This window comes from Trichomonas vaginalis, chromosome III (assembly GCF_026262505.1).
Source record: "Trichomonas vaginalis G3 chromosome III, whole genome shotgun sequence".
Taxonomy (NCBI): domain Eukaryota; phylum Parabasalia; order Trichomonadida; family Trichomonadidae; genus Trichomonas; species Trichomonas vaginalis.
This window is the reverse complement of record NC_067205.1, coordinates 457,714-485,187: the sequence shown is the minus strand read 5'-3', so window position 1 is coordinate 485,187 and position 27,474 is coordinate 457,714. Positions and strand designations below refer to the sequence as shown.

The 27,474-nt window shown below is 33.6% G+C and overlaps 15 protein-coding genes and 4 pseudogenes across 19 annotated transcripts, besides 2 other annotated features; 8 read left to right on the top strand and 11 right to left on the bottom strand.

Annotated features, from left to right (window-relative positions):
- Positions 1–19,661: part of a mobile genetic element that runs on past the window's edge.
- Positions 346–606, top strand: TVAGG3_0614440 (uncharacterized protein; the record flags this gene model as incomplete). Its single annotated transcript, XM_001321238.1, has 1 exon — positions 346–606. One exon carries the CDS (start codon positions 346–348, stop codon positions 604–606), a length of 261 nt encoding a protein of 86 aa, XP_001321273.1.
- TVAGG3_0614430 (uncharacterized protein) lies at positions 925–1,488 on the top strand (the record flags this gene model as incomplete). The annotated part of the gene is made up of 1 exon (XM_001321239.2): positions 925–1,488. The coding sequence occupies one exon, from the start codon at positions 925–927 to the stop codon at positions 1,486–1,488; it is 564 nt and encodes a 187-aa protein (XP_001321274.2).
- TVAGG3_0614420 lies at positions 1,570–2,144 on the bottom strand (annotated as a pseudogene). The gene has a single exon. A coding segment is annotated over exon 1 (575 nt).
- On the bottom strand, positions 4,549–5,520 carry TVAGG3_0614410 (annotated as a pseudogene). Its single transcript has one exon. A coding segment is annotated over exon 1 (972 nt).
- On the top strand, positions 5,612–5,775 carry TVAGG3_0614400 (uncharacterized protein; the record flags this gene model as incomplete). The annotated part of the gene is made up of 1 exon (XM_051240121.1): positions 5,612–5,775. A coding segment is annotated over one exon (164 nt), but the record flags the coding sequence as incomplete, so codon positions are not given.
- On the bottom strand, positions 6,375–7,176 carry TVAGG3_0614390 (annotated as a pseudogene). The gene has a single exon. A coding segment is annotated over exon 1 (802 nt).
- Positions 8,646–9,374, bottom strand: TVAGG3_0614380 (organellar and viral DNA polymerase type B; the record flags this gene model as incomplete). Its single annotated transcript, XM_001287686.2, has 1 exon — positions 8,646–9,374. The coding sequence occupies one exon, from the start codon at positions 9,372–9,374 to the stop codon at positions 8,646–8,648; it is 729 nt and encodes a 242-aa protein (XP_001287687.2).
- Positions 10,140–10,451, bottom strand: TVAGG3_0614370 (KilA, N-terminal/APSES-type HTH, DNA-binding family; the record flags this gene model as incomplete). The annotated part of the gene is made up of 1 exon (XM_001294677.2): positions 10,140–10,451. A coding segment is annotated over one exon (312 nt), but the record flags the coding sequence as incomplete, so codon positions are not given.
- Positions 10,649–11,200, bottom strand: TVAGG3_0614360 (integrase core domain containing protein family; the record flags this gene model as incomplete). Its single annotated transcript, XM_051240120.1, has 1 exon — positions 10,649–11,200. One exon carries the CDS (start codon positions 11,198–11,200, stop codon positions 10,649–10,651), a length of 552 nt encoding a protein of 183 aa, XP_051086707.1.
- On the bottom strand, positions 11,749–14,827 carry TVAGG3_0614350 (annotated as a pseudogene). Its single transcript has one exon. A coding segment is annotated over exon 1 (3,079 nt).
- TVAGG3_0614340 (uncharacterized protein) lies at positions 14,845–15,621 on the top strand (the record flags this gene model as incomplete). The annotated part of the gene is made up of 1 exon (XM_051240119.1): positions 14,845–15,621. The coding sequence occupies one exon, from the start codon at positions 14,845–14,847 to the stop codon at positions 15,619–15,621; it is 777 nt and encodes a 258-aa protein (XP_051086706.1).
- Positions 15,848–16,462, bottom strand: TVAGG3_0614330 (uncharacterized protein; the record flags this gene model as incomplete). The annotated part of the gene is made up of 1 exon (XM_051240118.1): positions 15,848–16,462. One exon carries the CDS (start codon positions 16,460–16,462, stop codon positions 15,848–15,850), a length of 615 nt encoding a protein of 204 aa, XP_051086705.1.
- Positions 16,488–16,889, top strand: TVAGG3_0614320 (uncharacterized protein; the record flags this gene model as incomplete). The annotated part of the gene is made up of 1 exon (XM_001321245.1): positions 16,488–16,889. One exon carries the CDS (start codon positions 16,488–16,490, stop codon positions 16,887–16,889), a length of 402 nt encoding a protein of 133 aa, XP_001321280.1.
- Positions 16,886–17,740, bottom strand: TVAGG3_0614310 (protein of unknown function, DUF4106 family; the record flags this gene model as incomplete). Its single annotated transcript, XM_051240117.1, has 1 exon — positions 16,886–17,740. The coding sequence occupies one exon, from the start codon at positions 17,738–17,740 to the stop codon at positions 16,886–16,888; it is 855 nt and encodes a 284-aa protein (XP_051086704.1).
- TVAGG3_0614300 (uncharacterized protein) lies at positions 17,790–18,671 on the top strand (the record flags this gene model as incomplete). Its single annotated transcript, XM_001321246.1, has 1 exon — positions 17,790–18,671. The coding sequence occupies one exon, from the start codon at positions 17,790–17,792 to the stop codon at positions 18,669–18,671; it is 882 nt and encodes a 293-aa protein (XP_001321281.1).
- Positions 19,662–20,021: 360 nt separating the features above from the next.
- Positions 20,022–20,459: a mobile genetic element.
- Positions 20,460–21,419: 960 nt separating this feature from the next.
- TVAGG3_0614270 (uncharacterized protein) lies at positions 21,420–22,384 on the bottom strand (the record flags this gene model as incomplete). Its single annotated transcript, XM_001321248.1, has 1 exon — positions 21,493–22,368. One exon carries the CDS (start codon positions 22,366–22,368, stop codon positions 21,493–21,495), a length of 876 nt encoding a protein of 291 aa, XP_001321283.1.
- A 567-nt stretch (positions 22,385–22,951) lies between these two features.
- Positions 22,952–24,489, top strand: TVAGG3_0614260 (guanyl-nucleotide exchange factor protein; the record flags this gene model as incomplete). The annotated part of the gene is made up of 1 exon (XM_001321249.2): positions 23,005–24,411. The coding sequence occupies one exon, from the start codon at positions 23,005–23,007 to the stop codon at positions 24,409–24,411; it is 1,407 nt and encodes a 468-aa protein (XP_001321284.1).
- A 261-nt stretch (positions 24,490–24,750) lies between these two features.
- On the top strand, positions 24,751–25,510 carry TVAGG3_0614250 (SANT/myb-like telomere repeat binding factor-like DNA-binding domain-containing protein; the record flags this gene model as incomplete). Its single annotated transcript, XM_001321250.1, has 1 exon — positions 24,785–25,420. The coding sequence occupies one exon, from the start codon at positions 24,785–24,787 to the stop codon at positions 25,418–25,420; it is 636 nt and encodes a 211-aa protein (XP_001321285.1).
- Positions 25,511–25,611: 101 nt separating this feature from the next.
- Positions 25,612–27,318, bottom strand: TVAGG3_0614240 (protein serine/threonine kinase protein; the record flags this gene model as incomplete). The annotated part of the gene is made up of 1 exon (XM_001321251.1): positions 25,613–26,764. The coding sequence occupies one exon, from the start codon at positions 26,762–26,764 to the stop codon at positions 25,613–25,615; it is 1,152 nt and encodes a 383-aa protein (XP_001321286.1).
- Positions 27,319–27,474: the final 156 nt, after the last annotated feature.

Below are 27,474 nucleotides of genomic sequence, written 5' to 3'. Positions count from 1 at the left end.
TTTTTCAATGAAATTCACAAACTTTGCAATAAGCTCTTGGTTCGTTATTGAAAGTACATCTGGCTTCTTTTCTTCTTGTTCTATTGACTTTTCAGTTTGAATAGAAGGCTTAATGGGCTTCGGGACTTCACCCTTGCCATACACCTTAATGTTGTCGCTTTCTGCATTCGCTAATGGAACCTTTCTTTTTCTTACGTATATTTTACCATCTTTACTCTGACTTACGTAATAGAAAGGATGTTGTATTCCTCTGGCGTCATTTAATATAATAGACTCTCGCTCTGATTTTGACAAGCTCATTTTACATCGGTTAAAGTTTTAATTTTGTTTTTTATCTGCAGTCAAATGACTCAGACAAGCCCTACGGACAAGACCCAAGGGGTCATAGATGTTGAAGCATTGAAGAAAGAAATTCGTGAGCAAATTTTATCCGAACTGAAGGAACAAAAACAAGAACAAAAGCCAGAGAGACCAAAGAGAAAACTTAGTGAAAAACAACTTGCTGCATTAGCTGCTGGAAGACAAAAGAACCCACGTTTGCTGGCGAAGAAAGCTAGAGAAGAAGCTGAAGCAAAAGCTAAAGAAGCTGAAGCAAAGAAAGAGTAAATGGTTTATTTTTATCCGAATTAAATGTATAGACAAATACCTTTATCTGTTGCGTTCAGTAGTGAAAACCCTGACGTCAAAATAAAGGGGAACAGAGTAACGTTTAAGTTTCCAACAGACTGGATTGTGAACATAAATGAAGAGAAGTACATTGGCATAACATCTATGTATATAACACGTGCTTTCAGAAAGGTTGACTTTATACTTCAAGTCGAGATAGAAAATGACGAACAGTCTTTAAGCGCCCAAAACATTCACATATACAAATACTTTAAAGACGATACAACATTGTTGCAATGTATGATTTCATTTAATGAGATGTTCGAGAAAAAGTTCAACATTGAAGTACAAACTTTACAGCCTTTACGTGAGTTTCTTGCACAACTGAAGGAAGAAGGTAGTCGGCCACAACTTATAGACTTTCATTATGAATTTAATGAAAATGAAGATGGAACTCATGACTGTCAATTCATTGTATTCTCACCATTCAATGAAGTAGCTAAAAAGAAAAAAAATCCATTACGTATAAGATTTCAAATCTCTGAACCAAATGATGACTTCAAAAATGTTTTCAATTATTATGCAATGCTTCCGAGGAAAAATGAATTTTCAAAGATTGTAACACCTGGCATTTGGGATAGAAAGCAAGCTATATTATATTCAAACTTAAGTAAGGGAGTTGAAAATGAGTTCATTGGTCATACAAGAACTTCACCACTGCCAAATCCTAAGTATTACAAGCTTACTGGCTTCAATCGTGAGTTTTGGATAGACATGTTCTCCACTCATGACCATAAAGCACCTGTTTTGCTACCTCCAGACCATAAGGACTGTCTCTACATTGAAGCACAACTCTTAAACTCTACCATCGCAGTATTGTAAATGACCTCATGGGCTTCGCCCTTGCCGCTAGCGGCTTATTTTTATCACGAATGACCTCATTGCTGACAAAAATAAATGACCTCAGAACTTCAACTTACGAATAAAGCTTGTTTTAGTCTGAATAGAAAAGTTAAACTTTTCAGCAAAGCAAGGTAGAAGACTTACATAAGTCAAATCCAATCTCTTGACCGTCATAAAGTGCTTTATATAACTTCATAACACTGAACTCAGAGTCTTTGTCAAATTTTCCTTGCGGAACCATTAAACCTTTATCTTCATCATAGAAACACTGAACAGAGTCAGGAAACATTTCATTAGCGGTTAAAGCAATAACATCTTGCTTCACGCCTTTCATTCTGCAGTGAAATGCAACTTCATTTAAATCATTCGTGAGTAAGTCTATGTAAGTCTTCTTTCCACAAAATATTGACTTGTATGCTAAACTTTGTTTTCCAGGTGTTGATTTCTGCAAAGTCGCTATGAAATTGACCAAGGTTTTTACCAATGAGAACTCTTCCATAACGTTTCTCAAACTCTTCAGCTAAACGAGGGATATCTTCATTGTAGAGATGCATACTGTCGGTATCGCTATAAAAGATGTCCATTCCTAAGTCCTCAGCAGTACAGAATACTTCACACATTATTCTCTTCGACATAGACAGAATGTTAACACCAAGTGGACAGAAGTTAAAGTGTCTGCAAATACTTTTCGTTAGCTTGAAAATAGTTTTATCTGAACCATCCAAACCTTCGAACTTCACTATATGGTTGTAGTTTCTGATGGCATATCTTATAGCATCTTTGTCATTTACTATGGTTATTTTTGACTCAATAGGAGATAGAATAGTTTTGCCATAAATACTGTTCAGAATGAGCTTTATATTTTCTTGCAAAGGATTTCCTTCTTTCTTATACTTTAACCTTAACTCAAACAACTTCTTTACTTCATCTCTTATTCTAATATCTCTGTTTCCATCGTAATAGTATCCTTGCAACACTTCACATTTGACACCTTGATATTTTATGAGGTCTTGTAATGTTATATGGTCAACATACATTAAACAGCAAGTGTTTGAACTTCTGGGAACATTAAGTTCTGGATTTAGTTCAGGGTCACAAACTATTAAAGGAAAGTGTCTATGTATTCCAATCTCTGTTATCTTAATGAGAACAAAGAAGCCAGACATAAACTTTTCACCAATGGGTTCCTTTTGGTCGTCATCAAATAAATGTCTCATGAGATACTCTGTGCTTAACATTTCTTTCTTCATAACCTTTGGAATACCTTCTAAAGTATAAAGTCTTGCTATAGCGGATGGATATAATGAAACAGCGTCGAAATCAGCAATGAGTTTCTTTTCGCTCTTTTGTTTAATGTTATCTGACAACATACATCTTCCACCTTGAATACATCTCGAAATAAATTCTCTTGGTTTATTTGAGAGGTCATATAAATTTCCATTCGGGAAGTACACTCTGTTCTCAAACAATTTGTTAGCAATAGAACAAATACTAACGTAGTCATAAACGTTTAAATCAAATTCTTTCAATATGTCATTGCGGAACTTAACAAAACCTTCTCTTAAAATTCTTACATCTTGTTTGCAATAAAATGTGCTATACTTTTCTAAGTCGAAGTGGTTCTCATCTATTCTGCAACCTTTGATGGAATCTATGTTCTTCATGAACGTATCTGCATCCGGAAACTTACATGCTTCAGAAATGACACCAGTTCTGTTGTCATTTGCTAACAAAACACTGCTGTAGTAGTTATATGGAAATACTTCTTTCGGTCCTGTTTGTAAGTTAAACATAGCAGGAAATAGTTTAAGCTTCTTATTTATAACACTGTAAGAGTCTTTTATAATAATTGCCCTTCCTTTATATAAGCCAGTTATTTGCATTGTTCGTGAACCTTTAATGATGGGAGTTCCTTTCACTTCTGTCATGTGTCTTAAGATGAAGTTTATATCATAACTGAGGTTATGGAAATATATTAAACTCTTGTCAGGAAGTCGTTCCAAAAATTCTGTTGCACAGTTCTGACCCCAAATGCTTTCACTCACTGAACCATCTTCATTGTCGTAACATATGTTAAAAGCTTTATGAAAGCCATCTGTACTACACTCAAAGTCAGCAAAGAAAACGTGCTCAGGAATGAACTTGCACTTATTTTTATTTACTTCTTTTGACTCTGCTTTCTTCTTCAGTTGTACACAATACTTTGGAGCATATGTCAAATCTTTAAATGGTGCAAGGTTCTGTTTATATAAGTCAGTCGTATATGTGAAAAGTTCTCCATAAGAAATAGGTTCGAAATATTTGCACTCCCACAATGTTTTCATAACATCCATACGGTGTTGTTCTATCATAACGAACTACATATTTATTCTCTCTCTTTGTAATATATTTCATCTGTTCTCAATGTTCATTCCACCACAAGCTTTGAGAATTTCTATATAGTTGCGAATGAAATATGTTGTCATTGGTAATCTTTCGTTTAGCATGTAGTGGTCTTCAACAAGAAGTAAGTCAATAGTTCGAACAGTTTCACATTCTTTTGGTATGTATCTCTTTATTTCATTATGTCTTGAGTCATTGAAATAACCAATGGTAACATTAAATGCTATACCTGTTGCGTCAGAAATTTCTTGTACTTTACTTTGAGGAAAGTCTCTAACACGAATGACTTCTCTCATGTGGTCAATAGTCTCTCCATCTACTCCAGCCTGAATGCAAGCATAAACGAAACAATTGTCTTCTGTCATAAGTGTTGCAGTTCTTTTGTTCAGTTCATTGAAGATTTGGTAGCGTTCAAGATTTATAGGTAATGTGCAAAGATACTTCCAGAACTGACCGCTTCTCTTCTTATAAAACTTCTTTTCACCATTATCTTTCCAAAAGCTTTCTATAAGTGCTGGGTTTCCTGTTTGCTTAAGAGCTTCCAAAATGGCTTTCTGGTCATTTGTCAGTGTGCTTTCATCTCTATATGGTCTCTTTTTTGGTTTGCCTTTCTTTACATCTGACATCGTTAAGCCTTCATATTCTGTTAAATCATACATCTTTATTTCGGTAAGATTCTTTATGTTTGTCAAGAAGAAGTCATAGTGCATTTTCAACAATACCTGCAGCATTTGCTTCTATCTCTGATATAAAGTTCTCCTTCAAGAGCTGATGTAGTAATGTGTTCCAATATTATTGAGGTTTAACGTAGAACATTCATACTTTCCACCAAGTTTATAACATACCATCCATCTCTGTTGTGAGTTTATTTTAATTTTCTCTAAGAGTCTCATGAAAACCTTACCGAAATGTTTTGTGTAAGTAGTCTCTGTTTGGTTCATCTAAAGCTTCGATGTTAAAGTCAATGAGTCTATTGCCTGACTTCACATTTCTCTTCCTATTCTCTTCATCTTTCTTTAACCATCTCTCACCTTCTTTTGGTTTGTCGTCAATGGAACGAATGACATCGTTAGCTTTGCGAACTTGTTCTATAGCGCTCTAAACATCTCTCTTCTCTGTTGTTTCAGTGTGTCGTCTCTTCTTCTTGTTTCACCAACGTTTGCATTTGTTATGTCAAACATCTTCTTGACGAACATCATGTGAAAGAGCTTTACGAGTATGACCAACGTTTGCATTTGTTATGTCAAACATTCTTGACGAACATCATTGAAAGAGCTTTACGAGTATGACCAACGTTTGCATTTGTTATGTCAAACATTTCTTGACGAACATCATGTGAAAGAGCTTTACGAGTATGACCAACGTTTGCATTTGTTATGTCAAACATTTCTTCTTCTTACTTCATGAGGTATTGAACGTCTATGATATAAGTCAATAGCAACGTCATTTAAAGGAAAGTTTTGTTATTAATGAATCATGAATTCTATCATAACTTATTGCACCATTATAGTCTTTAATGAAGTCAGCGAGTGCTTTTTGTTTGTTGCGTAATGCTTTGCAACATCTAGTTAGCTTCTGTAAGAAGTTTTTTATTTCCGAGTGTTCTAACTTAGACAACTTCCGATACATCTTTAGTAGGAAATAAAAAAAATATTTTTGAAAAAATTAGATTAGATTTTTTTTAAGTTATTTTTCAAAATAATTTAATATTTTTATTATAATGAAACACATGCAAGATTGCAAGTTCTTTTCATACAATGCTCTCGCTAATGCCATCAAGAATGAGTTCAATGGTGCTTCAAACGTTAATGTTATCTTTAACAAGAAGTTTGTGAAAGAATCTAAGTTTGGTCAGTATGTCAGACCATTAGCTATCGTCATTGACCGCAAACGTTATACTTCACAAGAGTTAGCAGTAGTTTTGAAACAAAAGAGTTTCTTCGTGAATGTCAAAGATACTCATTATACTGTTATAAAGAACTCTAACATTGACTTCTTCAGTATTGCTATGAATCTTTCCGAACAGAAAGAATATAAGAAGGTGAAACAAATGTGAAATATTATCCTTCATCTCTGAAGACAATAACGAACAAAGATGTTATACAGAAATTCTTACCAAAGGTTGAAGAAGCTTCAATTGACATTGACGAAGGAAGTGAAATGGTTGAAGAAATTGACCCTGAAGCTATTTAAGCAAAAATATATTTTGGTTAGTCTTCATATGGATATTTTACAACAATTCCCCAATGTATAAACTTTTCATACGCTTTTTCATAAGCTTTATATACCTTCAGAAATTTTGCATAATCTTTAGAAGCATTTAGATATTGTTTAAATGCTTTGTATGTCTTCATAAATTTTGCATAATCTTTTACATGCTGTTTCGTTCTCCTCTTCTGTCATGAGTTCCGAATATTCTAAATTCATGTTCTTTCATATGAGATAAAATTTTATAAAAAAAATAAAATTAGCTTAGATTTTCATTCTTCCTCTTTGAAGTTATCGAAATACTCTCTGTTATTTTTTCTTTCAGTAGCGGTAAGTCTTCTTTGAAGGTAAGAATTGTACAACCTTTAATATTATAGTGTGTTTGAGGTAACGTATCTTGAACTATTTGTTTCACATCTTCATTTGGGGTCATTGAAATCGGTAAGTTTTCGCGATAGAACCAATTTCTGTCAGATTTGTAAATCTTAGCAAGGTCGTAAAAGCTCTTGTTGTTTCTTCTAACTAAATGCAACATAACCATATCTCTGTCTTCTTCATTTTCCATCTCTTCAGTATAAATCATATACTTATAGTTCTTTTCCTTTCCTTTTGGTACCGAACGTGGTATTCTTTTCTGTATGCTTTTGTCTTTGGATTCAAGCTTGTTTCTCTAGCTCTTCACGTTCTTGTCTATGAATTTCGTCAAGAAGTCTGTAAACATGCCATGCATAACGAGGAGAAGCCCACATTGCAACAGCATTTACAAGAAGTCTATGTACATACCAACCTCTTAAATTTATTGGCAAATTTTTACGATTTTCATGTGTTTTATGCATGGCCGGAAAAGGTCGGTCTAGAGAAATTTCACTCAAAAGTTCTTGTGTGCTTTGGTTTCTGAACCAGTCGTCTGCGTGTTTGTGTCTGGAGCAAACATGCTGTCAAAATACTTTGCATTTGGTACATATCGTCTTTGACCGAACGAATGAGACGGAGTTGTTTGTTAAACTGTATGTACTCATATTCTTCATTTATGGCTTCATGAACTATAGCAGTTGTTGTGTTCTCTGATGTTGTCATTACTACTGTCTTTACATACAAAATAAAAAAATAAATAAAAATAAAATTAGCGTTATTTTTTCTGAGATAAACACTATTTCTTCACAACATTAAATTTTATCCTGTATGAAATGACTTTAAAAAGATTATTGACTGACTTCGAATACTATCTCATTGACGCACTGACAGACCCTCAAAACTGTGTTGAAAGTTCTTTAAGCTTTAAGATTGAAGGTACGGTACGATTTTGTCTTCACTTACGTATTGAAAGAATATGACCGTTATCATAACGAAGTGAATCAAACACTAATAAAATTTGTAGATAAAAAATTGGTTAACAATGAATATTTTAAACGTGAAGACCCAAACACTGCTGGAGATGATGAAGAATACAGACAAGCTATTGAAAAAAATAACGCAAGATTAGATGCAATAGAAAAGAATTTTAATGAATGTCTTACAAACACGTATGAATATCTTATGCGGTGGGAAGCTAGATGGAAATAAATTTACGTCAAATATGCAATTTATAAAATCTTATGTCGACAGGCTACGTAGCACAGTGGTCTAAGGTGGTGTTATGGAGGGGTCAGAGTCTGTGGTTCGAACCGCGACAGCGCCGTATTTTCTTATTTTCTTTGTTTGTCTTGTTTGTCGTGAATAAAAAGTGTCATAAAAGTGCTCTATCTTCCACGGGAATAAATAAAAATTTACTTTATTTCTTCTTTATTTCTTCTTTATTTCTTTGTTCCCGTGGAAGAAGGGTTTTGCTGTTTTTTCTCAGCCGAAATCAATGATTTTTTCATTTTTGGAATCCTTAGCGAATGAGGAATCTTTTCTCTCGTGGAAGCTTTGAACAAAAATATAATTTAGGTGAAGAGGTGAGATCTCACCTGTTTTTTCACCCAGTTTTTTCACCCCTTGAACTTTTTATAACATTCGGTCATAACTTCATCAATTTCATTTAAAATCACGATTTAAAAACTCATTGACTTCATCTTCAACCGTGTCATCTTGTAATAAGAATATTTTCTTTAGTTTCATGTCAACATCCCGAACAGCACAAAGGATAAAATCATATTCATTTCTTCCGTTAAACATACTTTTTCTTTCTCGTTCATCGTTAAATAAATTATTGAAAATATAAACAGCGGTGTAAAAGTTATGTACTGTGTTAAATGTTGAAGCTTCACCTATTTTAGATTTTAGGATTCTTTTAGTAAGTAAATTGTTATCGTTCTTTCTCTTTTCCTTATCGTTCATGTCGAATCTGTCGAACCACATATCCTGTATTTCATCGAATTTACGAACTATAGAATCCGTCATTTCCCTGGTTAATGAGGGGTAATCATTATTAATTTTTTCATATAATTTGTCCATATGATTTTCATCGACGTTTCCGGAAAGCATTTAATTAAAGCAAAAATAATGTTTAGGTGAAGAGGTGAGATCTCACCTGTTTTTTCACCTCTTTTTTCACCCCAGTTTTTTCACAAGCGTTTTACATGAATTGTACGATGTATATTTGAAATCCTAAACAATTTCGTAGCTTCTATTTCTTCTGTCAGTATGTCAAAAGTTTTAACAATACCGAAAGTCTCTTTATACTTCTTCTTGACGTCAGATAGAAGGAAATCTTCTGCTGTTGGATAGTTTTTGTTCAGAAATTCTAACATGTTCATTTTATCTTCTGCTGGCTTTTCTGCTTCTTTCTTTAAGTCTGCATAGTCGTTTCTCATTCTTTCTATCTCTTTGACTGAGTAGTTATATTTCCTAATTGCTGCCTTACATTTAGAACATTGCGGGTTCATTTTTGCGTTATACATTGAAATAAAACCAGCTAAAACAACTAAGGCGTCAATGGTTTTCTTCATCTCAAACATAGCGGGTCTTATTTGTTCGTTCCATACTTTGCCTCTTCTATCTTTATCTCTTATTTCCCAAACACATTTTGCAACTAATGAAACAAAGTTATCGTAAGTCTTAAACTCCTCAGATTTATATATGTCAGAAATGTTTTTATATACCATGTCGCAATCTTTGTCCATAACCTTATGGTTGCAATGAAAACCAAGGAATTCATAATTTACTTTACGTATGAACTTCTTTATTTCTACTGAGTCAGTTGGTTTCACTTCAATTTCGTCGAATTCAGGAATAGTGAGTTTTTGTTGTTGGATTTCAGGCAATTTGGGTAAATGGTCAATAATGTCCTGCATTTCATAAAGATATTCTTCATTTTCTTCATCTTTCGCACTACAGTCTAAATTACTTGTTAAAAGTTCTTGCTTTATCTTCTGGATTTCTGTTTCAAAAGTATATGAAGAAGGAATGAAGTTTTTCATCTCTACTAACATTGACGTAGGATTCATGACTAACGAGTTTGGTGCTGTTGTTGTGGACAGAGTCCCGCCGTTCGCGGCTTGAATTGTTGTTGTGCCGATTGTTGAAATCATATCTTTTATACAAAATAAAAAAATAAAAAAAATAAAACTAACTTTATTTTTTCTGTCTTAAGGAAATTCATGAAAATTCAAGAGGTTAGAAGTGAGGTGAAAAAACAGGTGAGATCTCACCTCTTCACCTAAATTATATTTTTTGGTGAATTCAATAAAAATAAATGGTTCATTTACTCACAATATTTTTTTACAAAACGACCCCAAACTTTTAACTTCTTTTCTGCAGCTTCAAATGCTATCTTAGCGAGTTCATATTCTCTAAATTCTCTCTTTAAATCTTCTTGTTCCCATTGGTCTAGTTCGTATGGAGAATCTCTATAACCATAACATATCTCACGTTCATGTTCTAATTGTTTTTTCACACATTTTCCCAACTTCTTCTTCGAACAAAGGTTTAGCATTCTCCACTGTAATCTTCGAGTTCTTCTTCATCTAACTTCTCATGAACTTTCTTGTCTATGGAGTCCATAATATCTTTGAATAAAATGCATACTTTACAGAGCACCATTCAGCAACAAAATGAACGAGGTCAGCATGTATGTAAATACCTTTGAATTCATTCATAACGCCCTTAGTAAGCTCATAAAATGCTTGTTTTGAGGTTGAGCCACTTTTGGCTCGACCGTATTCTTTCAACCAAAACTCAAGAATTTCCTGCATTTTAGCACTATTGAGAAATCTGTTTAAATGGTTTAACTTTCCTGCTTCTCTTGCCATCTTTGTTGCATTAATGTAACCATCCTTGTCTCTACGTAAGACTTCAATACCGTTATAAGTGCCTTTTGTGAATGTTTCACCATTAGATTTGTTCGTGAATGTTTTTGCTTCGACTGACATTTCTGTTCTTACATACAAAATAAAAAAATAAATAAAAATAAAACTAACTTTATTTTTTCTATCTTAAGGAAATTCATGAAAATTCACGAGAAAGCTAAAGCAATCTGAGCCGCTAAGCGGTGAGGGTGAAAAAACAGGTGAGATCTCACCTCTTCACCTAAAATATATTTTGTCTGATTTACATCCAACGAAAAAGTTTAGAAGAATTTTCTTATTCTTTCTGGCATATTTTTGTCTTTCCAGTACTCCCGCTCTAATGGTCCCAGATGTGTTGGCTTCGACTCTCTCAAGTTCTTAGATGGTATAACATCTTCAACGCCTCCTTCATATCTTACTTTATAAGTGTCATCGTTTATGTTGTAGCCAAGTATTTCAATAACCACTCCTCGCTTTGCTTCGTCAATGGTTTCAGCAAGTTTGCCATTACTACTTTCGACTAATTTATGTTGAGGATAAAACGCAATAGAGTCGTCGGCAGCTTTTATAAGATATCCATTACCTTGCGTAGAGTCTACGATATAATAATTTCGACTTAACCTTAAACGTTTCTTTGTCAACGGTTTGTCGTCAAGAACTACACGAACTTTTGTACCAGGAATGAGGGTAAATTGTGTTGAATTTCTGATATTTTGTGTTTGGCTTCGTTTCTTTTGTATATACTTTTCTTCTTGTTGTTGTGTCATTGAATTTGGTGTATGTCCTGTTGTAGAATGTGTTGAGGAATTATATACTTCGAGAAAATGTTTCATTGTTTCTTCGGTAAAGTCTCGCTCTTGGTTTAAATCTCTGAGCGTTCTTATGAAGCGGTTTATGATGCCGAGTATGTTATGGTTATGGTCTTCAGTAGTGTAGTGAGTTATGTTATGCTTAATGAGAAATTCTGTGATTTCATTGCTGAGGTATGCACTGTCTTGGTCTGATGTTAAAGTACTTGGGTTATGTTCTGCTACAAACTTTTGTAAAACTCTTAACACTTCACGAGTTCTTTTTTTTCATTGGATATGCATATGCTTTACGAGTGTTAACATTTATGAAGATGAGGAATGGTTTATGTCCTCCTTTTCTGCTTTGAATGAGAGTGTCAAATTGGTATGCGTCAGGAGTGTTGGAGTAAATTGGTAAAAAGTCGTAAGGGTTTATTTTTGTTTGATGTACAACATTTTTGTCAAAGAACCTTTTCACTTCAGCTCTGTTAGTAAATCCCCGACTCTTTGCAGCTTCATTGAACTTCTTAAATGACCTCCATGGATGTTGTTCGAATACTTCTTTCAAGCTCATTTATGTAAAGTTAAAGATTTTAACCAACTCGTATCCAAGCGTGCATTGTTATATAAGGAGGCATATAATCTTTTCCATTACCTGCTGGGTCTGTAATACCAGCTACAACATGTGTATGATTTCCTGCAGTTCCACAGAAAATACCTGTGCTTGAATCTACTGGGTCAGTTGAAATATCATATCTATGCATTCCCTGTCTATCCGAACCCGCTGCAAGATTTGTATAACCTCTTTTTGTTATTGAATGTGAATGGTTTCCTTCCACAGATGTTCTTCCACTGAACCTATGCATATGTGAAGGAAGGTTTTCAATACCTATTTTCTTTGAACCTCCCATCTTCATTGACTGCGTATTAGTGTAGAATGGAAAACTGTCAACTATTTCATACCATCTACCACCAAATAAAGTGTTTGGATTTATTGGATTCATAGACGTATAAACAGCTCCTATAGGATATATTAAATCATATATGCTCATAACTCTATAAACATATTCTAAAGAACTTATGTCATTAAATACCATTTGGAATGTATCTCCCGGATGAAATGTTGCATTTGTTCCACTTTTATAATGTAATGTTAGTTCAATAGAATTATCCAAGAAAAATTCAAAAGTATCTGGTTGAAGACCTCTAACAAATTCAAATGGAGTTGCTGGTTCACCATTTATAATTTCTGTTGTAAATGTCATTGTATCTGGTTTCGAAAATTTCTTTGTTAGTTCTGCATCCACATAAGTTTTATCTGCTTTCTTATCTAACATTGTTGGTAGTTCATGTGCTTCAAAGTTTCTGGCATGACTTTCAATGTTCCTGCAACTCTTATCTAAACTGTTAAGAGTATCTTTTACGCTTGTACTTGGATTTTCTAATGGTGCACTTGAACCAAGGTCAAAGTTCAATATTATGTCGTCTGCTCTAACAGTAGTGAAGGATTTATGTGTATGGTTCTTGTCAGCTTTACTGTCTAATGTAGCTTGAAGTTCATTTATATCGGAGATGTTGTGTTTATGAGATTTCAAAACTTTGTTCGTTGCTTCGAGTTCATCTTTGTCAGCTTTACTTTTAATAGCATCTTCAAACGTTATTTTTGACTTAACTCTCAAAGTAAATCTTGGTTCAACTAATACACCGTTAACATTGAAAGTAGAGGCATAAATTTCACCGGTATAACCAAATGCTTCTGGTGCTTTAGCTACATCATACTGTACAGTACAGCTTATGTCATAACCTTTAGCACGAATGTATTTATATCTTCTTTCATTAACATTTTTTGTCTTCGCTTCATCACTTCGTGTTAAATATCCATGGTAGTCCGTTATAATCTGTTCGTCTGAAGTTATATAATGAACATGGTTCTTGTCCGCTTTACTATTTAATGTAGCTTGAAGTTCATTTATATCGGAGATGTTGTGTTTATGAGATTTCAAAACTTTGTTCATTGCGTCAAGTTCATTTTTATCTGTTTTACTATTTAATGTAGCTTGAAGTTCATTTATATCGGAGATATTGTGTTTATGTTCTTTATCTGCTTTTTCGGCTAATTTCTCTTCTATCTCATTTATTTCAAGTTCATGCCTACCACCACCTCCCGAAGAAGTATTTTTCTTCAGCTCTTGAAGAACGTCCACTTCGCCATCTTTGGTGTCAATAATGAGACTTTGAGTTAAAACCTTTCCTGTCTTAATGGATGTTTGTAAAACTTCTTCTTCACCGTGTTCGGGGTCATGGTCGTCATCATATCTTGTGAAATCAGAGATGTTGTCATACATTAAGCATATCTGTCTCAAAAGTTCTGCTATTTGAAACTGGAACGAAAGATATACAGAACTTTCATCATCTCCTAAAGTCAAGTCTGCTCTCTTAAGTATTTCTTGAATGTATGCAATGAGAACAGAGTACCTTGGAAAATATTCGAACAATATTTCATTAGCTGTTGGTTTTGGTGGTTCTTCTGGAGTTTCTGTTGTTTCAGTTCCTTCTGTTGGAGTTTCTGCATCTCTTGACTTCAATGCTCTTGCTCTCAAAGACCTAAATGTTAGAGCACCAGGTTTTACAAAGGACTTTATAAATGCTTTAATAGTTCCTGGTAAGTTATTGTTAGCATTAAGTAAGTTCCTTATGCTTCCATCATGTACGTCCATAGCACTATGTAAAAAATCTATACTTTTCTTGTAGTCAGCAATAGACTGACTGTGATTTTTTAAAGATTTGTCAATACCTTTAAGCCAATCTTCATGCATGTCTGATACTGAGCCAAGAATATCATTTGCTTCCTTTAGTGTATTTTGTGCTTGTCGTAAAGTATCCAATCCCGTACGTGCATTGTTTGCTATACGTCTTACAGTATCTATTTGACTCCTTGTTTCTTGCATCCAACCAGATAAAGTTTTAATAGTATCCGAACCATTTGAAATGAAGTTCAAAGCATTTTTAACGTCATTTAAAACTTCTTCCACCAAGTACCGCCCATATCTTTCCGATTTGGTATTGAAGAACTCCATATGAAGCAGCTGTTAAACCAGTATTTATAAGGTCCCATATCCATGATTTAGCAGTTTTTCCATCCTTTCCATCCTTTCCATCCAAACCGTTTTCGCCTTGAGGTCCTTGTATTCCTTGTATTCCTTGTATTCCTTGTATTCCTTGAGGTCCTTGAGGTCCGGTGTCACCCTTCTCTCCTTTCAGTTCATCTTTATGTTCGTTATAATATTCTAATGTCATAAGGTGTACATCATTACTGCTACCAGCAACGCCAAGAATTTGTTTCTCATTCATGACTAAATTCTTTAGGCATTTAATGTTGTCGTCAAATCGAAAGCTCTTTAACAATTCAATGAGAACACTTAATACTTTCACTAATGAGGCATCTACTGTAGAATTTATATATTGCACCGTTCCATCATTTATGATAGGAACCTTGCTTGTTGTAATGAATGGGTCATAAGTGTTAAAAGTATCGAAATCAATGACTTTTTTAGTTTTTCCATCGTCAATGACTAAATCATTGCCTTCAATGGTTAAAGTTGAGTTTTCGTTTACTAGTTCATGTGCTCTTCTTGCTTCATTTGTTTCATACGCATATGCAGCAATAGTCATATTTTAATGAGAATAAAATGTTGTTCTATTTGCAAAGTACAGACCCAAACGAATACGGAATAGTAAAGCTTCAAACAAACTTAGGTCTACAGAATGAAGCACTTGCTTTCAGAGTTGTTGACTTCAATACTATCGCAACTTTTGTCATAACAGATGAAACAGATTTCATGGAGTTTGAAATAGATGGAAAGAAGCACGAAATAAGATTTCACAATAATGTAGAATATAAGATGGAAACATTAGCTGGAGTGTTAAATGCTCTCATAAATACTACAATAAACAAGGATAACGAAGAAAACTTAATGAATGTTAAACTTATTGCAGGAGTTTTGAAGTTCAGTTATGTGAAGGAGTTTAAGATAACACGAATGAGTCATAGAGTTCAATTGCTTCTGGGAGCATACCATATGACATTTCCTTTGAAAAGTGTTGACAAAACGATTGAGATGAAATCTGTTCCATACGTATGTTATGGTAATTGTTTGTACATTGAGTCTAAAATAGCTAATGTCACAGGTATTTCAGGAGTTAATAGTAAAGGTTCAGTAGAATATAAATCTTTCTGTTATGCAGTCAATTCAATGTTCATTCCAAACGTTCCTGTCATAGCAACTCATTTAGGTAAATGGATTCGCATTAGTCCTCATAATTTGAAAGACATGCAATTCAGACTTGTTGACTTTCAAGGCGAGCCTGTAGAACTGAAGGCACCAGTGCGAATGACTGTTGAAGTTGACTTTTTAGAAAATATTAAATGCAACAGCTTACAAGAGAACTCAGAGCTAAAAATATAAAGTATGAATGTTATGTATTAGGTCATGAACTTTGGTTGTTGCTGTTTGATGAAACAAATGAGTTAGTTATGTCAGTCAAGAGAACAGAAAAAGGCGTCAAAGGCGCCGAGCGCAAAGCGCTATATTGTGTTAGTGAAAACTGCACCAAGTCAATAAGATTAGGTTTGCATTATGAAGATGAGTTCGATACTGTTGAAGAAGTTTTGGATAGATATTACAAATTGCTTTAATTTACTAAAACATATTTCAAGCAAAGTTTATATTCTGTTGAAAGTTTTGTATACTCGTTCGAATATTTATACTTAAACTCAACTCCTGTAGTTCCTGGTGTTTCAATGATGCGGATGTTACCTATTTTCATGAATGGTGGCGTTTGACCACAGCATTCGATTTCAGGGTCGAGATAGTCAATGACACATTGCTTTCCTGTTATTCGTGAGATAACATTTTCAAGGTCCTCCTTTGTTAGAATTATTTGGTTCTTGCTTATAAGATTTGTCAAAAGCTTCTTATCGTCTTTGAGTAAAATTGTTTGGTATAACTGAAGAAGGTAATGGTCTACGTTATCTGAAGGATTTGTTTGAACATTTATGTAAGGGTTGTCGTTGGCTTCTCTTGAAAGAATTTGGTCCAGTGGTGGATACTCTAACTTAACATCTGATGTAGCGTTAGCGTTTGAAGCTGTGTTTAAATTCACGGATTTCAGCTCTGGTTCTGGTTCTTTCAAACACTCTGAACTATAGTTCTTTATGACAATATTGTTTGTCGTTCGTGAGTCAACATTTGATGTTGGTTCAATTGGAACATTAACGGCACCAGCTAAGATGGATTTGCTTCTCATTTCATATAGAATAAAAACCTTTTATATGTATGAAATGAACAATATACTCGACAAGGGTTTGAATGTAAAGCTAACGAATGAAAATATTGTTGAATTCACTGAGACAGGAGCTGTGTATAAAGATGTAGAACTCCTGAACAAAAGAGCTAAGGGAAGAAGCAGGAACATGAACAAAGGGTGGAAGCCTATAAAAATTTATGTCAATGATGGCTCAGGAGGTTCAAACATAAAGTATGCAGAAAGTTATAGAGTTTATGCTCTCAAAGGTGAAAAGCCTTCATTTAAGAACAGCTATTCTAACACATATCCTCAAAAGCTAACGGATGGAGAAGTGGATGATATGAATGACAGCAAAAATATTAACAGAAATGGCGACAGAGATGCATGGAATTTGTTTACCATCAGTCAATTGAAGGTTAAGCTTTAAAACAATGTTGGTCGTTCCCATGGAATATTTTTGACTTTAATGGTATTAGTCATGATATGAATCTCAAGGTATGAACGAGGAGAGATGAGAGACTTATATGCTTCCCAAATTTCTTCAAAAGGTAATGTTATACCTGACTGTTTCCAAATGAGTTCAATATCATAACGTGAGAAACCTTGAAAGATAACGAAGTCAGTTATGAGACGTTTTATGTTTAAAGCAAGGAAACGCCATGTTTGCATAAGTATTGCTACAGTTAAATGGTAATGTCTGACTTTAGTAATGATGTTCGCTAATGGTGAGTCTGGTTTTGACACTAAACCTTTTCCGGCGAAGTCGTCGCAAACTAACAAAGTATTTGAAGGATATTTTTTGAAGGGGTATTTTGAAAGTTTTGATAGAATGTAGTTTGTAAGTCGTTTCATATCGTAAACTCCTGAGTACTGACGTAAGTGGTGTTTGTCAATAATTCTTTCCATCTCCTCAGAAGTCTTTTGCATTCCTGACTGTATAAATTCAACGATGGCATAATATTTCCTCTTACGTTGAATGTAACGTTGAAGAAATTCAATGAGTTCACTGTCTGGAACTTTAACGACAGAGGCTTGAACTTTTGACATAAATGTTTTCGCTGTTGAGTCCATAGAGTCTGAAGTTGCTGATATAATGATTTGGTCATAGTAAGAGTCGTTTCCTAAACGCTCTGTTATGAGTATATGACGAATTAAATTAAATGTCTTACCTGAACCCATCTTTCCACAATAGAAATAAACGCCATTTGAACAGAACTCATAGTCCTTACTGAAAGGAAGAATGAGAGAAGAGTTAAGTTTGTCTGTAGTTTCATTCATGTCTTCATCTACGTCATGTATTAAATGCTTCATTTTATCTCCATTAAAAATGCAAGTCAGAAATATTCAGAACATAGCACCGAGTCTAACTGACAAGAGTATAAAGATATACTATGAACACGTTATGATGAAACCAACCAAAATTCAAGAAAGTCAGTATACTTATGAATATCCAAGGCACTGGGTAGAGTATGTAGGAGGTGAGAAAGCTATTGAAATCAGACAGGTTCGAAGTATTCCAGCAGGAAGAACAATATTATTGAAGAACTTTAATGTTTTGAGATATAATGATGAAACAAAGAAGCAAGATAGTTTTCCTGTTGCTGTGTATGTGAACTTAGATACAGGAGATGACATGAAAGTTTTTAACACAAAGCTTCAAATGGTAGTGAGAGAACAACTGACTGTGGAAGGACATCCATTACCTTCAGAAGTTACCATAGTATATAATTTTGAAACAAACTCAATAGATTTTAAAGTCATCTCTGCAAAGAAGTCAGGTTTTACATTTAATGAAGCAGATGTATATTCGAATGAAAACTTCAAAGCTATTGCATGGTTAGATAATGACGATTGCTTTAAGAAAATCTTTAAATTCAGTGACTCAAAGATGTCAATAGATGACCTTCGTGGAATGTTACCATCGACGTTTACAGTTGAAGGTTCAGCAGGATTGCTTACAAGATTGTCAATTGGTGGTATTTGGTCTCGTGAAAACATTGTTATAAAATCCAGTATAAGTGAATTTGCTGAAGAATCTATATTATGTCTTTCAAACTACATGTATTCGCCACCGAAGCATTATAGTATAACAAACTTTGTCAGTAAGTTTAACATAAGACTTGTCGAACCTTCTTCAATGAAAGATGTTGTGCTACCTAAAGATGGAAAGGATGGACTCATTATTGAGATGATTTTAATTGCATATTAAATGAGCTTGTTCTTGAAGGTCATTCATGATGAAATAACTGTTGTAGAAGATGTTAGCAATTGTTCAGATATTTTATTGAGAATAGATGAGATAAGAAAGAAGTTTATGAATGAGAATGTTTATGTTTCATTGACTTTCTCCAGTAACGAGAACTTTTATGAGATAATATTGAAGAGAGATGATTTTAATATGGTGTAAATGGTAGCTTGGGCAGCTTTAGGCGCAATGGGAACAAAAGCATTAGCATTTGGAGCAAAAGCACTTGGAGCTTATGACGCAGTAAATAAAATGAGTGGAGGAAGGGTTTCGAAGACATTAGATGCAAATAAAGGAAAGATTGGAGGCTGGGTTGCAAAGAAGTTAAGATTAAATAAAATAGGGCTCATAAATAAAGCATCCAATTTGGTTGCGACTGAGTCAGAAAATGCTTTAGGAAAGGATGATGAGTTTGCAAAACATGCAAAAGACTTTAATGACCAGATGAAAGGTGAAACAATGCATTTAAATAGAGTCGATGGAACTCTTCCTCCATCAGTAGTTTATCCATACGGACCTTATGGAATGTATGGAAACCCTTACGAAAGACCATTTGACCCATTGACTGGTGGAAGTAACTGGTATCATTACGGACGAAGAAGAAAGACAGTCAAGTTGGAGACAGACGTGAAGAAAGCAACTAAAAAGAAACCAAGGAAGTGAGTTATAAAGTAATGAATTCAATAGGGTGAAAAAACAGGTGAAAAAAGAGGTGAGATCTCACCTCTTCACCTAAATTTATTTTTGCGCTATGTTTTCATACGTGTGGGAGTGGTGATATCATTAATTTTTAAGTTTATTTTTTATTTTTACTGAAAATTTTTATTTGGATGTAAATGACAGAACAAAAGCAACTCATTCGAATTCCACAGTATAACAAACATACATTTAAACATTTATTCTTCCTTCCTGAGCATAACATGTTCTTTCAAATACATCCGAGACCAGTTGACTTTTCATTGACTGTGTATAAAGATTGTCATGGTAGTTTTATAAAAACTTATGATGATGAAGGTAAGTTAACAAGACTATGCATTTCAAAACTTGAGAAACTTTATGACTTCAAGTATGACTACAATAGAGTTAACATTGACGATGAAGATATAGAAGAAAATTTATGAGAACGTTTATTTTTTCATTAGTGAGTTCGTTAGTGGGGTGAAGTGGTTGGCAGCTTTGTAAATATTTAAGGTTAAGTTAGTGTTGTCGTTTGTGTTGTAAAATATACGTTAGCGGTTTCGTAAAGTGTCAAATTCACATATAATGGGTAAGTAGGTGCGCAGTGCCACAGTACCCAACTAACCCATACTAACTTAAGTCTTTATCCATTTTTGAAAATTGTATTGTAAATTGTAAGAATTTCTGAATACTACTACTATAAAATATAATTGCTTATCAATGTATATTCTCCCTGCATGATATCAAGACTTGGCTATAAGTCTTTATCCATTTTTGAAAATTGTATTGTAAATTGTAAGAATTTCTGAATACTACTACTATAAAATATAATTGCTTATCAATGTATATTCTCCCTGCATGATATCAAGACTTGGCTATAAGTCTTTATCCATTTTTGAAAATTGTATTGTAAATTGTAAGAATTTCTGAATACTACTACTATAAAATATAATTGCTTATCAATGTATATTCTCCCTGCATGATATCAAGACTTGGCTATAAGTCTCTATTCATTATGAGTATGACCCCATTTTTTTTACAAAAAGTGCCGAATTGCAACTTTGTCCCAATCTCCCTTAATTCAATTGAGAAAAGTGGAGAATTATTCGATCGAATAAATTTAGTTCTCATTGTTTAATATCTGAACTACATTATGCGTAGTGCTAAATTTGATTTGCAAAAAAGATAAAATGGCGCACAGAGTCACTGATTTGACCAAACGACTACTATCGTTGATATATTTGAATGTCAAAAATATGATATCATGCTACAAGTCTATTTTTGCTAATGTTAAATCAACAAGACACGCAAAAGATATATATGATGATGTGTGGGGCAATTCAGAAGCTATCATGAGAAATTTTTCTTAATTATTCCAATATAAAAAGAGAAAATGAAGTTGAAATAAACAATATTTACAAGATGATCATGGAAAACTTACAACATACCCATACTGTTTCAAAACTACAAATATACCAGATCATATCAATCATTGGATATTATAAAAGCCTATATACAAAATCATACTAAAAAATGCTATTCTAAGAATAACAAATGGAACTTATTCCATGAATAAGGAGCCTGATAATTATTCTGCCATTCCGTACCAATTACGTCTCTATAAAAAATATTTTGGCTGTATCAATCTATCTTATTTACATTTTACCATTCCATACCAATTTCATCTCTAAAAAAAAACACAGACTATGCTGACCCTCAGGTTCAAAACATTGCAACGTTATACCATAGAGACTGGAAGTATATTATTCATCTATATTATAATGACTATTTATGATAACATTCAAAATAGCCAAACGCCTCATCTATCATGAAATTATTTATAATGAAATTATCAATTCGAAAAATAATTCAGGAAATTCTCCTCTCCATTTTGCAGCTCATGCAACAACAAGTAGTCACTATTATTTCTTAATTACAATGGCATAGATACCAAAGAAAAAGACAACTTTGGGAGTAATTCACTTTCGTATCTTCTAATGAAAAGCAGATGATTAAAGTGGATAGATAACACAATTTATGAAAAATAAAATGAAAGAACAAACACTTTATGGATCATCAATAAATAACATAAAAATAACAAATTGACTTAATTCATATTCTTATATTTCTCTATAAGTGCATCAACTTCGAAATTAATATCTGAATCGGCATCACTGCTTTCCTGAGCAAAGATATCTTTATTTAATGCATCAGGACTTCCTGGTAGTATGATTTCTTCCTCTTCTTCGTGGATTTCGTCAGATTTTGTTGGGGTATTGAATTTGTTATCTTGATTTGTTGGTTTTTCTATTTTCTCTTCCTCTTCTGGAGAATTTTCCTTTTGGTGGTTCAATGCTAAAGGAGAATTTTCGAATGATTCTGATCTTGCCGGCTTTGGCTCATCGAAAATCTCTATAAGCTCATCCATTGTATCATTCATTTTCTCAGTAATCAATTCCTCTATCTTATTAGCTTTTTCTTCTTCAGCATTCTCCATTACAATTTTTTCTGTTTCAGAATTTTCTGATGCTGGGCTAAGAATCATTTCTTCTTCATCGAATTCGTCCTTTTGAGGGGTTAATTGCTCATCTTTCTGTGGATATTCATCTTCAAGTTTGGATAGTTTGACTTTTGATGTATAAACGTAATCGTCAACGCCGCCATTAAAGCGTTTTGTTAGGTGGACCTTTTTAAGTGGCCGCTTCGGAGTAAGGGATTTGGGTGGAGTGTTCAGAAACCTGTATTTTTCTTCCGGATCTTCGGGGATCTTAACAACAATCTTTTCAATTGGTTTTGGTGATGACAGCCAACCTGGTAATCTTCTTGGTGGTGCATTAGTATGTTTTAATAAAAAATCAGTCTGATGAACAATGTCTCTAATTTCATCTAGATAGTCTGATCTGATTTTTTTAGTTAAAGCTACACGCTTAGTCCTTGAACGCGACATGGCATCCAGTTCTCCAAGCTGCTGACCTTTCTTCATATTTTGTAAAAGTCTGAATTTTATTTTCTACTTGACACAAATTGTAATTTCACAAGAGCAAGAAGGTTACAGTGAAAGAAACAGAAAAACAATGAAAAAATGGAAAATTGATGCCATCAATAGCTCTAATATTGGGGTTGCCATATACTGAAGCTAGTTATAATAAAAATTATCATCTAAAGTCTAAACTCTAATTCTTGCATGATCGGATAAATATTGAAAGCTATTCATAGGTTGCAAGCAAAGATTATAATGTATGCTAAGAATTAATTGATCTCATCTAATATCTTTTGAAATGATTGATATTTGGTGGTCCCAGGAGAAAAGATGTGTATTTGGACAAAAATATCATTGTGGTCTCCTTTTACATCCTTCATTAAAATAAAATCAATAGCTGAATCAATGAAATTAGTGATTCGAAATGACATTGATGTAAAATTCATAAGAATTAAATTTAATTCGCCAATTTTTACATTTACAAATTATTTCTTAACTGTTGTATTTGGTTGTCAGAATAGACTCGCCCGTAAATATTTGTAAATTTTATATTCTGAAAAATTGAATTATTCCGATATAAAATAGTTCTGGGTCCTATTTTTTATGTGCACTACTGAATATAACAAGACCCCGTTATTCATGAAAGTGCTTTGCAATGCGCTTGATCCTTTCGATTACAATGATGATGATATATTCAATGAGGCTGAACCCCCGTTAGATTTATCTGCCGGATCAATTTTAGGACATCTTTGCAATGCATTATCATTATTACCAATCGAAAAGCAAATGCTTATGAATGTTGTTAAGACTTTGCCCCCAGATGTTCAATTAACTAAAGATTACGTCGATACGGTTAAAAAATTAAGTTTTGAGCACCTTGTCATTCTTCTTACATCCGAAGGAAATTGGAAAAATCTTGCAGCACAGTTCCTTATCACATTCCCTCTATTTAACTCACCAAAATATCTACTTGCATGCCTATTTGCACGCTATTTCACAAATTATAATTCTTCTTTAGCAAATGTCACATCACTTGTTGAGCTAGAGCAAACTCGTAAGAGAGTCATTACATTCTTGATCATGTGGATGTCTCTTGCACCATTTTATTTCAACGAGACTTTATTAAATGCAATTCAACTTTTCTACAACATGGTTTCAATTGGACACCTTTCTGAAGCAGAAAAGATTATGATTACAAGTTTAAGTAATCAAATGGCCATTATGAATGAAACAGTTGTTGATGATTTGACTTCACTTATGCTGAAAACAACTGATAATAAGATTTTGGGTCCTAAATCAACATTCCCGATTCTTCAAAAGACTCATCCTCAGCAGATCGCACTCCAGATCGCATTACAAGATTCCTTGATTTTCGGAGCTATAAGTCCTAGAGACGTTATTGCCTGCATTGGTGGCCAATTGACTGCAAAGAATTCTCCTTCAATCAGTTTCTTGCAAGAACATTTCGATACTTTATCACATTTCGTCGCTTTCTCGGTTATTTTCGAAAGAGAAGTTAAGGTTCGTGCTACGGTTTACTCTATGTGGGTCAGCATCTTATTTGAACTCAGAAAAGTTAACGATTTTTGTGGCATGTTTTCGATTTATGGCGGAATTACGCATCCTTCTGTCGAAAGGCTCAAGAGTACTATTGAAGAAGCATGGAAAACCATGGGTCCAAAAACAAAACGCGAATTTGAAACAATCAAGAATATTTGCAGTTTCAACAACAATTTCCATGGTTACAGACAAGCTGTATTAATTAGCCATCCTCCATGTGTTCCTTTCTTCGGCTGTTTCCAAAAAGATTGGGTATATTTCCAAGAGATGAACGAATTTCATACGAATGACAACAAAATCGATATTCCTACAATAGGAAAAGCATATGAATTATATGCTGCTGTCCAAAAGTATCAAAAGGTTAAGTATGAAATTAGAGAAGATATAACGATTCAAAAAATTTTGTTCAACATTTCTAAGGATCTCCTAGATAGTGTCAAGCTCATGCAGATTTCTGCTCTTCAAGAAACCATGTATAATAGATAAATTAAGTTTAATCTTATTATATCATAATTATCTTTTGTTTGTTGACTAAATTATTCATATTTCTTATGTCTTAATTCAGTATAATTGGATTTTAATCATAGCATGTAATTATATATTTGTCATAGTGGTAAAGGTACTATTGAGCACGCATATCATTGATTCTACCCCAAAAATTGCTTTGTCTATTTAAATGCATAGAAAAATGTACCTAATTATTAATCAATAGACATCGAAAACTGATATGCAGTTATGAAAGCAGTTTCTTGTTAAAAATATTCGTGTATTGATGTGTATTATGTACGTGCATCATGGAAGAAAGGATTTTCATGCTTATTAATATTCGAGTTCTGGAAATGTCACTTTTATCCAGTTGATGAAAACTCCCCGATTTACGCCAACCGAAGGGGAGATCAAACAATTTCAAAATCAATTACTTAGGCGTAATGTTCAGTATACAGAGATTTTAGAAGGGTTTTCTGAGTTAATTGCTCTTGGAGAAATCCAACAAACAGAAATTCCGGATTTTAAAGGACAAACCACTCAGGAAAATGCAAAACCTGAAAAGAAACGCTCTGGTATCCCTTGGACAAAAGAAGAAGTAGATGCAATTGAAGATGGTATTAAGAAGTTTGGATTAGGCAAATGGGCTAAGATATATGAATACCATAAAGATATATTCCTGAAAAATGATCGTAGATCTGGAGATATAGGTGATAAATGGAAAAATCTCAAAAACAAGCCTAATTTTCAAAAATACCTAGTACAACCACCCGTAGTTCCTGCATCAACAGATAAATCGCGCTTTCCGCCAAACGTCGTTACGATTGCACCAAATGTAACTATAATTACTTCGACAAAGCAATCAGTAAACACACCAATACCTCAACCTAAAGTTATATTACCACAAATACTCAGAGCCACCGCTACATTAAATCCATCTCTTATACCTCCAAAACCTGCAATGCAGACTAATTTACAGCAAAATCCTCCTGTTATTCGACCAAATTAACCTTTTTTGTTTTGTTTATAATAAATTTTGTTTTCTATCTTTACCAAATTAGAAATTTATTTTCTTAATTCTGTATCTCCATAGCGGGATCAAACTTTTTAGTTGGTATTAGTATATAAGAATATGAAAAAACGTTGTAAAAAAATTAAAAATTACATAAATTTTAATACAAACAAAACAAACAATATCTGGTTACTTTGGCTTTAAGCAATTAAGCTGTGAAGTCATAAGTGGTATACCGAGCATTGAATGAGAATGAATTGACATTGGTCCGACAGAAGTGCATTTCTTTCTTGGTCGGCCGTTTCTGGCTAAGCATGGTAAGTTTGGCTTTGTGATAGTAATCTGATTAGGGTTGCTTGCCGAATCTGACTTTGAAATTCCAAATGGAGGAACGATTCCGTGTTCTGAATGTAGTTTAAAGCTGCACGAGATAGATCTATCAAGTTCTAAAAGAGCAAGAGGTTTTTCTGGTATAGTAAATAAGGGTTGTGCGGGATTTAGGTTCTCGTTTTTACTTGGCGAGAAATGGGCGATCTTCAGCCAAGGATGATTCATAATTTCATCCATTGTAATTCTTTCGAATGGGTTAATCTTAAGCATCGAACTGATTAAACTTCTGCAAAGCTTGGAAATGTGACTTGGATATTGAATGTTATCTGCAAATATCTGATCTAAAAGGTTGGCAGATGACGTCGTATTCCAAGGAGGTGAACCAACAACCATAGTATAAAGCAATACGCCCATAGACCAGATATCGCTAAGTCTACCGTCGTACTGCTGTCTAGTTAAGCATTCTGGAGAACAATAAGTAGGTGACCCGCAAAAACCGTTCATCAATTGTGAGCTTTCGATTATGCCACATAAGCCAAAATCGGTTATTTTAATATTCGGAAATTCTGTGATCAAAATATTTTGAGGTTTGATATCTCTATGGGCAACTCCAAAAGAATGAGAATATGATATGCCGATGGCGATTTCTTTAAAAACCAAGGCGGCCGTTGCCTCACCAAGCTTATCGTTTTCAATGATGTAATCGTATAACTCGCCTCCTTCGCATAAATCAAGAACAAGATAAAAGTTATTTGTATCCCAAAAAAAGCCATGTAATTTAACAATGTAATCGCATTTGAATAGAGACATGCTATCGATTTCGTGTTGGAATCTTTCTTGATCCTTTATCGTTTTAAGATTTGATTTTGGAAAAATTTTAATCGCGAATTTTTGCCTTGTTTGAATATTTGTTGCTTTGTATACTGAAGAAAAGGCTCCTTTACCTAAGAAGTCTTCAAAAAGGTATCCGTTTAAATATTTTGGAGGAAGAATTCGCTGAAAACGGGACATTCAATTTGAGAGATTATATAACAATCTCAATTTTTGAATCCATTCAATTCTAAACTTTAACTTTATGTGGAGCATCTTGAAAAATCATAATTTCTCTGGCTTATTAAGAATTTGTTTATTCGGTAGGAAAATAAAGTTGGGATACATCACTAAAAAATTTTTTTTCAATTGAAATCAAATTTTACGATATTTTTTGCAAAATATGATTGCATAGGAATTTTAGAATTGATTCTCTAATTAGGTCGTAAAACTGCTTTTGAATCGGCAGATAATGAATTCTATGAATTCTATTGCATTTATCATTAATCATCATAGGACACTCTAAAAAGTTTGTCCAAAACTTAGAATAAATGCTAGCATTATTTATCTAACTTGTCACCTTTTTGTTATCAATGAACTGACGAATATTAGGAAAATTGAGATTATTCGTTGAAAAAAATCTTAATCAGCACGATTCATTTATGGAATTGTTAAGTGTACTATCTGGAGAACCTACATCTTTCCCCTTTATATGATCTGAATTCCAGATACTATAATGACTGACAGGTTTTGAACACGTCTTTTTTCGCAAAAAAAAAAAAAACGAGTGAATTTTTTGGAAACATTGTATACTTATTTTACCTATGGACTTTTGAATGAGTTGATTTTGTAGATGCATAATGATTGATATGGAAGTTGATTAAAGCTTGCTGCAATGACATTAATAAATA